The sequence below is a fragment of the Engystomops pustulosus genome, chromosome 8 (genome assembly GCF_040894005.1).
Source record: "Engystomops pustulosus chromosome 8, aEngPut4.maternal, whole genome shotgun sequence".
NCBI classification, from domain to species: Eukaryota; Metazoa; Chordata; class Amphibia; order Anura; family Leptodactylidae; genus Engystomops; species Engystomops pustulosus.
Window position 1 is genome coordinate 76131776 of NC_092418.1, and position 15789 is coordinate 76147564.

Genomic DNA, 15789 nt, shown 5'->3' on the forward strand with positions numbered 1-15789 from the left:
ATAAAATGTTATGCTTGCTGACTTGCTAATGATCCTGGTATTGTTTCAGGATGAGCTCATCTATATGTTGAGAAAGCTGCTCTTAAACATTGGAGACTTCCCTGCCCAAACATCACATATTCTGTTCAACTACTTGGTGAGTCCTAACTCTATCTTGAATGACCACATATTTAATTAAGGTGCTAAGTAGCCATTTATGGTGTTCTGGTTTATTATTTTAGGTCGGCCTAATTATGTATTTTGTACGTACACCATGTGAATGGGGGATGGATGCCATTTCAGCAACATTGACCTTCTTGTGGGAAGTGGTTGGCTATGTTGAAGGTTTATTTTTTAAAGATTTGAAGCAAACAATGAAAAAAGAACAATGTGAGGTTAAACTTCTAGTGACAGCGTCTATGCCAGGTGAGCAACTCCCAAAGATTATTAGGTTATGCACCCTCCATTATAGTATCATCGATAGTACAAATATTGTAAACATTTTCATTTTACAACAAAAGGTACAAAGACCCTGGTGGTTCATGGGCAGAATGAATGTGACATCCCTACCCAATTGCCAGTACATGAAGACACTCAGTTTGAAGCCCTACTGAAGGTGAGTAGACTTATAAATTCCAGTGGGATATATAAGGATGTATACACATTTTCATGTTAATACAAATTGTATTTAAAACTGCTTTCTAAGGGGCTAGTATATAGCAGCCAGCAGCCCCCATAGTACATAGCAGCCCCCACAGTATATAGCAGCCAGCAGCCCCCATAGTACATAGCAGCCCCCACAGTATATAGCAGCCAGCAGCCCCCATAGTACATAGCAGCCACCACAGTATATAGCAGCCAGCAGCCCCCATAGTACATAGCAGCCCCCACAGTATATAGCAGCCCCCACAAAATATAGCAGCCAGCAGCCACCACAGTATATAGCAGCCAGCAGCCCCGACAGTATATAGCAGCTAGTGCCTCCCCCCTACCTACCCCCCCCAGTATATAGCAGCCAGCAGCCCCCTGTCCCGTTTATAAAAAACAAAGTTAAAACTCACCTTCCCGGGCCCTCCGCGGGTCTTTTCGTCCTGTTTGATCCGTCCGTCAGCTGACGTCAGAGCCTGTGACATCGCACGGACCTGCTGTTGCTGCTGGACGGATCAAATAGAAGACCTGCGGGGGTGCCGGAAAGGTAAGCTTCAACTTAGTTTTTTTTAAATTTGTTTATAAGCCCAGTGTGAGTTTTTAAGCACATTTATTGTGCTGAAAAACTCGTCTTATAGTCGAGTATATACGAGTATGTAAGTATACATACATATATATGTAAGTAGCAGCAGTACTGTGAAAAATGGATTTGCATGGTCAAAGCTGCTTGACTATGTATTTTAATTTCGTGTAATTGGAAAAAAGTGTGTTTTGCTCATAGAAAATAGGATAGATGAGGGGGAGGGCAGAACAAAAGTTCAAGTGAGTATTACAGGCAGTCCCCGGGTTACATACAAGATAGGGTCTGTAGGTTTGTTCTTAAGTTGAATTTGTATGTAAGTCAGAACTGTATATTTTATCATTGTAATCCCAGACAGAACTTTTTTGGTCTCTGTAACAATTGGAATTTAAAAATGTTGGGTGTCATAAGAATCAATATTAACACTAAAGCTTCATTATAGACACATTTGATAACTGTTATAGCTGATCATTGTAGCCTAGGACTAAAGTAGAATAAATTACCAACATCCAGAGGTCCGTTTGTAACTAGGGGTCGTATGTAAGTCGAGTGTTCTTAAGTAGGGGACTGCCTGTATTAGCATTGTGGGTGCCAAAATGGAATTTGTGGTTTGCTTCTCACCTTTTTGCGCTATGGTTGATGATACATAGGAAATATTTGGTCCAGTCCGAGTCTGAATACTTTGCCTAATGCAGGGATTTAGTGGAGATACAGAAATATGAAACACCCCTGCCAACGTATAGGCAGGTTGGTAGTTCTGAATAGCGCCCTCTCCAGGTGCGGAGCTGTCGGAGGGAGTCATGAACCCTGTAGTAGGTTTCTAACACTGGGAGATTATGTAATAGCAGCTGTAGCCTCTGCCTAGAAAGGCAATAGTTAAATGGGTGTAAGATGTTATCCAATTATGTGGCTGTATTGTAAACTGGAGTGTGATTGGAGAGGTGCTACCACCTGACCAGAGGGGAGTATAAAACCCCTGTGCAGGGGGAGCACAGGGTGAAGTCTGCAGAGTTCTTTGAGCACATGGACAGAGTGAAAAGAGAGAAACAGTGTGTAGCACACCTTTAGTGCTGTCACATAAACCAATCCCGGGAACTGAGTCAGGAGACTCTATTCCAGAGCTGAAGCTTCCACAGTATGGACACAGCCCCATCACCATGCTGGTGCATTATTCCTGAGGACCACTCTCCACGACCACTCTAGTACCAGAATCCAGATCTGCTGTTTGACCGTTTAGGCTCATTACCTGTTGTTCAATAAAGAGTTGATTTGCACAACGTTGCCTCTGTCTGATCCCTGGATACGGCTGTTACCACCAAGGGCTTCCCATCCATTACCCAGGGATTTATCTTACAGACACTCAGGGGTTGCCACAGGGAGAAACAAGTACTTCAGCCTCTTCCTCCATATTTCTTGCACACCATATTTCTTGCTGGAGACTTGCCAGGCTGTAGGACGTCCCTATGGTCCCCATACCAGGCACTGTGACATCAACGCGCCTTAGGCCGCAATCGCCAGCCACTCTGGTATTCTGGGACCCGGCTGCCTCCAGACCCCAAGAAAAGGCTAGGCCCCGGTGGGGTATGTTGCAAATATAAGCAAATAATGGTGTTTTACTCACAACATGCTTATGTTCAGAACCCGAGCCCTCACCAGGTGTCAAAGCTCAGGTTCTGAGCACAATTAAACAATAAAACAAAGTATCCTCACATTGGTTGTGCCAGGATGCTTGTATGTCTGTCCCTGCATGTAGTTTAATACAACTAGAAACAAACGGCAGACATGCAGTTGTATAGACATTCAGCCGTGCCTTTATCAGAAATGTTGCAAATCATTAGTCCAATAAACATAAACCCTAAACAGGTGTGAAATTTGCCTAATTTATTATTAATCTCTGTTTATTTCCATTCTCAGGAATGTCTGGAATTCTTCAACATATCCGATTCACAGTCTGCAAATTATTTTCTGATGGATAAGAGATGGAATCTGACTCACTACAATAAGGTAAGGTGACAACTTAGCCACAATTACTACAATGACTTTTGTTTCAGCAAACATCAAGCAGGCAAATATTTCTTTATTAATACACTGAAAAAGAAAGTAAATGATAATAGAAAATGTAAAACTAATCAATAAACAAATAGAGCAAGCTGTTCTATCCATAACAGACAATTTAATATGGTGGTGATGTGGAATGGTTTTTAAGTGCGTGCTGAGAAGTGGCGGTGTATAAAATAGGCGCAGACGTAACACAGGTGACCCCTCACTCCAGGTAGAGAACTTAGCTTGTGATTCACATAGCTTACAAAATGAGAGGGAGAATGAATGGGGGGCTCTGTGCCCAAGGGGCTTGTATATTTATTCTTATACAAGGGGCCCATTGCTATCTGTGTCTGTTCATGTTACAAAGGTTTGTACTAATGTTTATTGTGTTAATTGTCTCTTCTTTCATCCATTAAAAGACCTATGTACGTGATATCTATCCATTTCGGAGATCAGTGTCACCACAGCTGAATCTGGTGCACATGTCCCCTGAAAAAGGTCAAGAACTTATTCAGAAACAGGTACAGAACAAATTACAGCTATTGTCTCAACACCTGAGCTGTTGTTAGAAATCAATCTTTTTATGATACAAGTTCTCTTAAGTTATTTATATTTCATATACATTCTAATATCTTGCTGTGGAGACTTGCTATTGGTTGATACTTCCTGTTCAATAGAGATCACTTTTTGGGTGCCAACAGGTGATCCTCCCCTCCCAGCACAGTGACATAAATTATTCTTCATGGAGTTCCTGTAAATCATATCTCGGCATCCTGTTAACAGCAGCTCAAGCAAGATGACTGCTCACATATTATTATACAGAAGAAACTGGGGAAAAACTGTTGTTTAATTCTAAAATGTTGGACTTGATGGACTTTTTCCAACCTTATATACTATGATTATATGAAACTATATAGGTGATACATTCCCTTTAAAGCAGTTTTATACACAGTAATGTAATTTATGAAGTTGCACTAAATGTGATACAAATAAATGGATAATCGCCATTTAAATCTCTCATTTTTTTCCAAATTAGTTTTTTGAGTGTCACAATAACAGTTATCAGTGGGGAAGGGGTTCTTTTAATAAACCAGGGATATGATATTTGTACATATTTTGTACTATCAAACCCCAAGTTAGCAAGTTAGATCATAGCAATATATCGATTGAGAATTTAAATCACCAACAAATAGTAGGTTGAGTCTTAATCTAATGGTTTTGTTGTATTAGAAAAGGAGTGACCATTTGATTGCTGTATAATTGTCTCCCCAGTAGGGACGGGAAGTAAGAGTTCCCCTTTACCAAGACTTTGCCAATTAAGGCAACCTTGCAGGTGTATGGAGAATTACAGCCATTGATGCTCCACTAGGGGATTTTGGAGAATATGTTTTTCATTATGGGATAAGGAAAACATTGCCTCTTTTAGCTAACTTGGAAGGCAGCCCCCTTAACATCAAAGATGGCTTTCAAGAATCCTAATGACATGATGCAGGTTCCCAACTATAGAAAGCACTGTTTCGATGTCCCTAGTAGTGAAGAACTATGAACCACAGTCTCTGAAACACCACAACTAAATACCTAAAAACTAAAAATAAGTTATTTGCTTAGACTCTGTGTACAGGAAGAAAATCTGTTAAAATTCACTTATCTACAACCTTTTACCTTTTGGAAGGTCTTTACCCGAAAACTGGAAGAAGTTGGAAGAGTTCTGTTTCTAATATCACTGACTCAGAAGATTCCCAGTGCACATAAGCAGTCTCACGTGTCCATGCTCCAGGAAGATCTCTTACGTCTACCATCATTTCCTCGAAGTGCCATTGATGCAGAATTCTCGCTTTTCAATGATCCCCAAGGTAACGTTGACTGTTTATGGGTCTGTGGATGATATACAGTAACTTCTTACATTAAACGCTCTGCAGTGATGACATTTTAGTTTTTGGTTTGGCTCTGAAGTGTGCTCCAGACCTATTTAAAGTTTGTGACATCAACTTGATGATTAGTATTGCTGACTTCTATCAGACAGGACCTGAAGCATAGTTTTCATACCAGTTGTAATTATAACATATTCTCCAGATTTTGACATTCTCTATATTGCTGTAGGTGGGAAGGAGCTGTTTGGTTTGGATACACTTCACAAGAGTCTGTGGATCAAGCTTCTTGAAGAGATGTTTTTGGGCATGCCAAGTGAATTTCCCTGGGGGGATGAAATAATGCTCTTCCTAAACGTCTTCAATGGAGCTCTGATACTTCACCCAGAGGACAGTGCCCTCCTCAGACAATATGCTGCTACTGTTATTAATACTGCTGTACATTTCAATCATCTCTTCTCACTAAGTGGATACCAGTGGATTCTCCCAACTATGCTGCAGGCAAGTAATACAGACAGATGTGTTATCTTGGTATATTTATTACGCAATTTCTTTCAACAGTCCAGAAATTCTCATAATGTAGCATATGTTTTTTGCAAAAAAAAAGTTAAAGCTGTAAACTTTCACTATTTATTGAAGAATTGACAAAACCCCCATTTACATCTTAGGAGACAGCATTTTTTATGTGAGTGGTTGACTGTTTTTTTTTTTAAATATTAGCTGTATTTTTCATTGGAAGGTGGGGACACATATTTGTATTTTTTAATTTTAAATTTAATGTAAAATTGTATAACAAGTCTTACTTATCTTTTTTATGCTTTTACACATATTTGAAACAAAAAATAAACATTGTAGGTCGGTTGATGGACCTTTGTTTTTCTTCAACCTTATTTACCGTGATACTATGATTATTTTTTTATATATGCATCTTCTAAAAGCCATAACTTTTTTATTTATTAATTGAGTTAGCAACGGACTTGTTTTTTCCTTGATGAGCTGATATTTTTATTGGTACTATTCTTTTTAATTAATATCACTAAAAATCATTAGAGGTGATTATCATCAGGCAAACCGTTACAGGACCTACTGTATCAAACTTGGAGGATTTCATTCGGCGTCTGGATGTTATGGCAATGCATCAATGGCACCATGTGTGAAGTACCTTTCAGATACTTCTAGCAGCTGCGTATTACCTAAAATATCATTCAGCCCTCTAACACAACCACTTCAACCAATGACTAGCTGCAGTAGTCACATTCCGCACATAATAAGATTTTTGCTGTGACAAATGAATGGGTGTAATAGTATTGGGTCTTAATGATATGTCAGCGGACACATTAGAGACTACCATAAGGCCAGTTTAACACAAGCTGAGCACAGGCAGTCCCCGGGTTACCTACAAGATAGGGTCCATAGGTTTGTTCTTAAGTTAAATTTGTATGTAAGTCGAAACTGTATATTTTATAATTGTAGATCCGGACAAAAATAAAATTTTTCCCTAGTCACAATTGGAGTTTCAAAATTGTCTGCTGTAATTGGACTAAGGATTGTTAATAAAACTTCATTACAGACACATTACAGCTGATTCTTGCAGCCTGTGACTATAGTAAAGAGAGCTTCACTGGAGGTCACAGGGGGCAGAGTGGTCCATCTTTAACTTGTAAGTCGGGTGTCCTTAAGTAGGGGACCGCCTGTATTGGCGCTTTTTGTTGTCCATATAGTAACACAGCTACTAAAGCCATTATTGTGCATGTTGGAAATACATTTACTGATGGTTTAAGGGATTAGATAGTCAGTCATGAACTATCAATGTAAAATGGACATATTATCATTGTGGGTGATCACCCCAGGACATAAACCTTATACCACTTTTACATGAAAATGGCTCCATGGAGCTACGCCAAACTAACATAATGCAGGAATTAAAAACCAAATTGATTTTCAGTGCTGCCTTTCATATGAATAGACAGATAAAGAAATCTTTGAAATGAAACCATTTTATTCTTTCCTCAGGTCTATGCGGACTATGAAAGTAACCCACAGCTTCGCCAAGCCATTGAGTTTGCCTGCCGCCAGTTTTACGTCCTGCACCGCAAACCTTTTGTGCTCCAGTTGTTTGCCAGCGTTGCTCCTCTGCTTGACCTTCCAGTGAGACTATAGTTTAAGATGTGAAGTGTCTTTTTAGGAGATAAATTTGCTCCACATATTCATCTTTTGGGTCATTATTAGGTTGACTCCTAGGTTTATTTGTTTTTTCACTTTACTTTGAATTCACACTTTCTAGCAGTATTAGGTCTCCTGTACATAAACAGATAATGGGGATGTATGCTAGCCATTGCTTCCAACACCATCATGGCTTCCAAACTTCCCCATGTCTTTCTATGGACTCACACAAAGCTGTGGTTTCCATGGTGCAGTTTATGAGAACTGACTGAGCTACAAATTATAGACAATAACCTAATCCTGTCTGTGGCTCAGGCTGTCTTTTTCTGTTGTTATATTGAGTGGGCATCTCAAATTAATAACCATGGACCATAGGCCCAGTGTTTGTGGCCCTTGTGCAGGGAGCCTAAAACTGTGATCAGATACTTGGATCCTGTGACAGATGAATATATCCTTGTAGTTACCATCATATATGCTCCCAATTACCCTCTTTGTACAAATGAATATTATTCATTTCCCTGAATGTAGAATATATACAATTACATCATGTGTAAAGTTGATGGTAGTATTTTGTGGCATTACTTTTTTTTTGTAATTTTCAGGATGGAACAAACAGCAGCTCATCCAGTAAGGGGGTGTCTGCTCAGTGTCTGTTTGACCTTCTTCAGTCTTTAGAAGGGGAAACACCTGATATTCTTGATATATTGGAATTGGTTAAAGCTGAACGACCCCTTAAATCATTAGGTAACGAATTAATACGTATTATGTATTTATTAATTCACACTAAATATTATTCATTTTGCACTTTGTGGGTGCCTGGTAAATTCCCTACTTGGTGCACTTTATGATTGAGCCTTCACACCTTCACATATTAGTAAATTGGCTGTTAAAACATACAATAAATGACCAGAGGTTTTTCATGGGTGAACTTGGGGTGACAAAGCTGCAGCATTTTCAATCTACTTTCAATGTCTCTGGTCATAATTTATTTCCCAAACGTGTAGTAAGTGTTTAATATCATTAAAGAATAAATATATACACAAGGACTATGCACAAGAAATAAATCTGCATATGAGTTTTGATATTTCTAGTCCTGGTGCTGTGTCCTCTTGGTGCTGATGCTGTTTTGATCTATCCAATTGACAATGTGCAGTGTAACAGAAAACATTTTGGAGAGTCCAGTTGTGTTATTGTGGATAATAAATATTAGAATCTTTTCCCTGCAGATTTTTGCTATGGCAATGAAGACATGGCTTTCTCTATTAGTGAGTGCATTAAGCTATGTGTGACTGTGGTGGCATATGCCCCGGAATCATTTCGCAGGTAACTAATACTCTTTTTTTAATAAATTTTATTGATGCTTGATTTGAAAAAGAATGTAAGATTTTATAAAAGAAAGGAAATGAAAAGTAGGAAAAAACAGAAATGTAGCCAATACTTTTTTTTATCGCATCATAATCACATGTTTTGCATCTATGTATTTTAAAGGGATATAGCCTAACTTGCTTATCAGTGATGAGACGGCCACATATCACGAGAAGGGGTGGTCCGATGGGGTCCCAGGTACCTCTGTTGGAACCCTTGTTGCTCCTGAGATGAGTGGAGCAGACGGCCGCGCATGTCCCTTCTGCTCCAGCCATCTGTATGGAGCTGACAGATTGACACTGTCCTGTGGATAGGGCCTAACTTCTTTGGTGGGAAAACCCCTTTAAGTATTTAATTGTATTGCAGCCTAAAGCTTTGTTATACATGCAAACCCCATCTGTCTGCACACGCTGTGAAACTGCTGCAAAATTTACATAGCCGTAATTCAACCACCATTCTGCAAGAAAAAGAAAGCAGCTGAAATCTTTTTTGGCTTTGGCAGGAAAGTGGAACTAAACATTCACACTGCATTGAGGCAGAATCTAAATCCAATATCACTTCAGATTTTGTATGCATTTTGTATTATTCCCATCCACTAAGTGCACATTGTGTATAGGCATCCTAGTCCAATTCATATAACCAGAATGCTGTGATCTCATTTATTACCAATGCACTGACTGTCTTTTTGACATGTTCATTGTTCAGCCTGCAGATGTTGATGGTGTTGGAAGCACTGGTTCCCTGCTATCTGCAGAAACTCAAACGACAGACATCACAGCTAGAGACTGTTTCAGCGGCACGTGAGGAAATTGCTGCCACTGCTGCTCTGGCCACATCTCTTCAAGCCCTCCTGTACAGTGTAGAGGCCCTGACAAGGTGAAATAGAAATTTTCTTGGTTAGTCTGGTACAATATGCCAACTTTCCATTTGCTTTGCTGATTGTTGGATAAGAAAGTCTTAGGAGTTCTCACATTTATTTATAAAGTGTTTGCGTCACTTTTGTATCGTGTAAAAACCAAAAGAAGAAGTTGGTGTGTACAGGCTAAATAGTATACAAACTTTATTTAATCAAAAGATAAAGGACACACATAAGAAAAATGCCATGCATCACATTGGATAAAAACATTTAAAAAGTGTATAAACTACACATAACAAGTGGAACGGTGCCAATCCAACCGATCCACACACGGCCACCAGTCACCATTGGGTAAGAAGGGTATCCCCCATGTCAGCTTGAGACAAGTATGTAGCCAACAAAAAACTCCAAAATGGCACAATGGTCTATCAAAAATTTGAAGAAATAGGCAAACTCCTAAATGAAGACATAAAATTCAGGAAATGGAAAAACAAGGGGAGTAAGCCACTAAATTGTGAATGTACCAGCCAAAAGGTAGTAGAGTGACTAAAAAGATACAAGGTAAACCATGGGGGGACAAAGGTGAAAGAGGCAAAGGACGAGTGGCCGGAGGCACCCCACGCGTTACGTCGCGAGCCTGCGACTTCCTCAGGGGTATACACTTTTGTATCGTGGCTCCGCTTTGTCTGACACTTTCGAAAATGGTGCACCTTAAAGGGGCGTGATAGTGCTTAGTCGTAGTTTGTGCCACATTTATTTCTGTGATTTGACACAATTGTGTTGCACGCTGTATAATGTAAGTGCACAAAGAAGAAAAAGGTACAAGTGTGTACCTGCAGCATCCATTGCACCTGATAATTGAAGACCGCGTGTCAGTATTGAATTATCTGGCACACCATGCACATTATTGAGGCAGTGTGCATCACTTTTTCATAAATCTGGGCCATTATTTCTCTTTTGGTAGAATATGGCATTTTTCATGAAATAACAGTTTCGGAGCATCTTTCGTGAAGCCTGAATTGTGTCATTCTTTGGAAAATTTGTAAAAGATACAACAGAATAGTTACTTCAAGGGGAATACAATTATCTACTAAAAAAGAATCAAAGCAGCCAGTTTAAGAGGCCCATACATAATGTATATCTCTTTGTGCAATTAATTTTAGGCCCATGACTGCTCCTCAAATGAGCCGAGGTGATCAGGGCCACAAAGGTGCAACAACAGCAAATCACACAATGTCAGCTGGAGTCAATTTGAGGTAAGAGCTTAGTTAACTATGTAAAGTGTCTGTAAATTCAGATCTTGTAATGTGTCAAAAAAGCATTTATTTATTTTACGGTTCCTTAGAGATAACCTTCATCTTCTGGAAGAAGGTCAGGGGCTACCTAGGGAGGAGCTGGATGAAAGAATTGCACGTGAAGAATTTCGTAGACCACGAGAGTCCCTGCTTAACATCTGCACAGAGTTTTACAAACATTGCGGCCCTAGATTAAAAATTCTTCAAAACCTGGCTGGGGAACCACGAGTCACCTCACTGGAACTTTTAGATGTCAAATCACACATGAGGTTTGTGCTTAACTGAATGAAATAATGCAGGTAAATAGATTGAACATAGTCATTTGTCCTTTCATATTTTTCATAGGTTGGCAGAGATAGCTCATTCACTCTTGAAGTTGGCACCTTATGACACACAGACTATGGAGAGCAGAGGTCTGAAGCGTTACATCATGGAGATGCTTCCCATTACAGACTGGTCAGCCGAGGCCGTGCGTCCAGCCCTTATCCTCATCTTAAAACGCCTGGATCGTATGTTTAATAAAATACACAAAATGCCAACTTTAAGGTGAGCAGATACTACAGAAACGTGGCTTCAGTTTCTGATGTTGCAAACCTTGAAGTAAGGGCATATGACGCCACTTAATTTCCTCTGCTACTGGCCACAACCAAGTTGTGGTGGTTACTTTGGGCAACAGCAGAGGAAATAAGTTTCCACAAATATTACAATATCAGGTAGGTATAGATCTACATGTAATGGGAGAACTGAAAAGTGACACAGCTTGGAATTTAATTTGATTTGTTTATGAATAAATGTATTTATTTGTATCATAAATTGTTAAATATTTTTGAAAGTGATATATATAAATATCCCATCATTATTCAGATGTATTACAGGTTTCTGCTATGTTTTTTTTTTACTTTCTCCATCCAACTTCTAGCACATGGAAAAATGTTCACCCATCTCTGAGCTTTGACTTACAAATACTGTACTGATCTAAAATGCCTTGGGTGATCATGACACTGGTTGCCCCCTATTGAAAGAAATAGTCTCTTTCAAGTCAATAATGTTCTCCCTTATCCAGCAATCAGGTTATGCTGCCAGTGCGAAAAGGGATTTAGTGCTAGTATTTTGTTTGGGTCCTGTAGGATGCATGGATTAACAGGCCCAGTGGCATTACATTTGATGTATTTAGATGTAAAATTCCATAATTTCCTAACTAACTTTAACTTATCTTGCTTCCTGTTGTATTGCAGGCGACAGGTTGAGTGGGAACCTGCCAGCAATTTGATAGAAGGGGTTTGTTTGACCCTTCAGAGGCAGCCAATCATATCCTTCCTGCCTCACCTTAGGTCTCTGATCAATGTGTGTGTAAATCTGGTGAGTAACCAGACCATGGGGTCTTGTCATCTGGTGACATGTCGCTGCCTGACCCCCATGTCTGTGATTAAATCCTGCATGCTATGTGAGGCCACATGTGAGGAAGTAACCAGATTTGTGCTGTCTCGCTTACGAGTTGTCATTTCATGAATAAGGTTTTTGTGTCACTCACTTGGCTTTACTTGCTTACGTTGCAGGTTATGGGAGTGGTGGGGCCCTCTAGTGTTGCAGATGGATTGCCCCTACTCCATCTCAGCCCATATCTCTCCCCTCCTCTGCCCTTTAGCACGGCTGTTGTCAGGCTGGTGGCACTTCAGATACAGGTTGGACAAGCATTTCATTATGTATTTTATGTATAGATATTGTACCAAACTGTCCGAAACTAAGCCTCTTTTTAGGATGCTTGCAGACAGTTAACAGACGCATGTGATTTCATGAATGTCCATGTTTTTATTTGTGACATAGGCATTAAAAGATGACTTTCCATTGAGCCATGTGATCTCACCATTCACAAACCTGGAGAGGAGAGAGGGGATGCTGCTCAACCTGCTCATTCCCTTTGTACTGACAGTGGGATCAGGGAGCAAAGGTAGGAATTATAGTCAATATAACAAATAAAATATGAAGATTAGCGCTAAATATTAGTGACTAAAGCAGCCTGTACACAGGGGTCCACCGTGCAGCATTCAAGTGGAGTGTTGTGTACGAAGTGGACAGCTGTCAGCTAAACAAGAATGTATTCTAGCAACTACACTTCTATAATACCCTGTTTCCCTGCAAATAAGGGTACATTTACACGGCTGCATGCCCGCCCGTCCGCAGCAGGGCGGGAATACCGCTTTGGGGCTGGAGAGGAGGAGGAGGTGACCCCTCCATAGAAAACAGCGGCCCCCGGGCCGCACACGGGAGAGGATGGAACATGCTCTATCTTTTCCCTGTGTCCGGGGGCGGGACAGGGCACGCCGCCAATACATCCCCCAGACGGCCATGAAAATGTACCTTAAGACAGAGTCTAATATTAGTTTCTGCTCTTAACAACGCCACAGATCTTATTTTCAGGGGATGTCTTGTATTTCAAATATACAAAACTTCAGATTTAATGGTGAAGACCTTATTAATATTCTTCTTCCACTAATATAGTCTATTTCCCGGTACATGAATCTATGGTACATTTGCCGATTCTGGTATATAAAGTCATATCATTTTCTTCTGGAACCTCATCATAACTCTCCAAACCCTGAATGTCTTGCTGAATTTCTTTGTGACTCCATTTCTTTTAGAGTAATTGGCCCTAATCTCTCCTTTTTAGTGAAAACACTTTCCATAAATGAGCCTGTATTCCCCAGGAAGCTGCTTGTAGCACAATTGTAATGCAACAGTCAGTGATTTTATATACTTTCATTTTTCACCAATGTCGCAACCTTTGTAATTGATCTACTTTTACTAATAAATGGTGGTATTGGAGGTATTGAGCTTTCCATCTGGATTCTTTCCCATTTCTTCTTACTCTACAGATAGTCCCTGGTTGGAGCAGCCTGAAGTGTTTCTGCTCTTGCAGACCGTGATAAATATCCTTCTTCCACCACGTATTATCAGTACTTCACGTAGTAAGAACTTCATGCTGGAAAGCTCTCCAGCTCATTGCTCCACTCCAGGAGATGCAGGGAAAGATCTGCGCAGGGAAGGACTTGCTGATTCCACAAGTCAGGCTGCTTATCTTGGTAAGATATTCTAATATCTGGAGCTGTGTCCACAATCATTGGCTTGGGTGACTCTAGTACTTGGACAGCAGTAATCTTCTTACATTTGTTATCCATGGCTTCCTCCTAAAATCAAGTTATAAAATGATACTAATGAGGGCAATTCCCACTGCCCTTCGTGCTGTAGATTCACAGGCTGTTACACTGTCTTTTCCTCTGCTCCTGCTCAGCACTCTCCCTCCCTCAGTCTCACTGCACACAGGAGGTTTCAGCACACAGTGGGGAGAAGTACCCCTTGCAAACTGTAACAGCCTGTGAATCTGCAGCATGAAGGGGCTCTGGGAACCTCCCCAGTAGCCCCTCAGACTCATTAGCATAGTTTTAAAAGTTGATTTTAGGAGGAAAGAGGCCATGGATAAGAAATAGAAATAAGAAGATTACCAGGTTTATTCATGCTTGATGTTGAAGGTAGATTGCCTTTAACAGATCAGTGACACTTTATTTTTGTAGTTATTATAACCTCATTGGGATATTCATTAAAACAAATTCCCAAGGAGAGACATTTCTTTTTGTGTTTTTTCTCATCTCACTTGTGCACTTCTCTTCCAGCTCTGAAGGTTATAATGGTTTGCTTTGAAAGACAACTGGGAAGTGAATGGTATCAGCTTAGTCTACAGGTGAAAGAAATGGCCCTCAGGAAAGTTGGTGGCCTGGCTCTATGGGACTTTCTGGATTTCATAGTAAGAACAAGAATCCCGATATTTGTACTCTTGAGACCCTTCATCCAGTGCAAGGTGAGCCACCAAGTTCTTTCAAAATGCTTGAATTTTGAATGAACAAAATAGGCAAGCTTTTCTTTTTGTTGCTCAAGAACTGATATAATCTTATAGAACAGTGATGGCTAACCTATGGCACTGGTGCCAGAGGTGGCACTCAGAGCCCTTACCGTGGGCACTCAGGCCATCACCAGAGATGACTCCAGGTATCTTCCTGCAGTCCCAGACATCCCAGGACTTGCTGTGCACAGAGCTATTTCAAACTGCCAGCTGTACCTGGGACTATTTTTTGCTGTATTGGTGCCTCAGGGGCTGGTATCAATGAAAGCTGTGACAGAGAAGGGAGTATAAATCACAAATTATATTTCTGTGTTGGCACTTTGCGATAAATAAGTAGTTCATTGTTGTAGTTTGGGCACTCGATCTCTAAAAGGTTTGCCATCACTGTTATAGAAGATGCATTAAGGGGCATCTACCACCAGGATGAAGGTGTTTATGGAGCCTGGAGCCCCTCAGGCTCATTTGCATACAGTCCTTCATCCTGGTGGTAGATGTCCTTTAAAACAGCATGCAGATATTGTAAGCATATGCCATGCACATATTACATCTTTAGAAGTTTAGATGTTTCCTTTCTTTAAGAGTAACATGTGTGAGAGCATGTATTAAGAGCTACAGTCTGTGGTCTGTCAGTGAGAGGTGTGCCACAATAAAGAACCACAGGTCTCCTGTGAGACAGGCACTAATCATTGCACTTTTTTTAAGATCAGATTAAATTTCATAAATGCACCCCAAATTTTTATATATGTTGTGTCTGGTACGGTAGTGCTATTAGGTTCTATTATGCTGAATAATTGACATATTAATCTACATACTTGTTTTTACCTCCAACCCTACAGCTATTGGCCCAGCCAGCAGAGCATCAGGATGAGCTTAGTGCACGTCAACACATAGCAGACCAACTCGAGCGACGCTTCATCCCACGGCCCCTGTGCAAAAGCTCTCTTATCAATGAGTTTAATAGTGAACTAAAGATCCTTAAGGAGGCCGTACATAGTGGATCAGGTATGGAATAGAAATGAGCAATCATCTTTTCACCTCTATATACCAATAATAATAGCACAGAAATACTGTTGTTTATAAAGCTCCAGCATAGTCAG

The 15789-nt window shown here is 40.2% G+C and overlaps 1 protein-coding gene across 30 annotated transcripts in view; it reads left to right on the top strand.

Moving 5' to 3' along the window:
* The window catches only part of UNC80 (unc-80 homolog, NALCN channel complex subunit), a 116012-nt gene that overhangs the window by 70612 nt on the left and 29611 nt on the right, over window positions 1-15789 (top strand). For all 30 annotated transcript variants that reach the window (XM_072121306.1, XM_072121311.1, XM_072121315.1 and 27 more), the window contains 20 exons: window positions 50-136; window positions 222-405; window positions 501-595; window positions 3122-3211; window positions 3670-3771; window positions 4923-5103; window positions 5351-5619; window positions 7132-7266; window positions 7884-8025; window positions 8508-8604; window positions 9352-9522; window positions 10666-10758; window positions 10848-11066; window positions 11143-11343; window positions 12033-12156; window positions 12354-12479; window positions 12622-12745; window positions 13671-13877; window positions 14466-14650; window positions 15529-15694. In XM_072121306.1, the coding sequence (XP_071977407.1) occupies window positions 50-136; window positions 222-405; window positions 501-595; window positions 3122-3211; window positions 3670-3771; window positions 4923-5103; window positions 5351-5619; window positions 7132-7266; window positions 7884-8025; window positions 8508-8604; window positions 9352-9522; window positions 10666-10758; window positions 10848-11066; window positions 11143-11343; window positions 12033-12156; window positions 12354-12479; window positions 12622-12745; window positions 13671-13877; window positions 14466-14650; window positions 15529-15694 (2998 nt within the window). The remainder of the gene's footprint in view (window positions 1-49; window positions 137-221; window positions 406-500; window positions 596-3121; window positions 3212-3669; window positions 3772-4922; window positions 5104-5350; window positions 5620-7131; window positions 7267-7883; window positions 8026-8507; window positions 8605-9351; window positions 9523-10665; window positions 10759-10847; window positions 11067-11142; window positions 11344-12032; window positions 12157-12353; window positions 12480-12621; window positions 12746-13670; window positions 13878-14465; window positions 14651-15528; window positions 15695-15789) is intronic.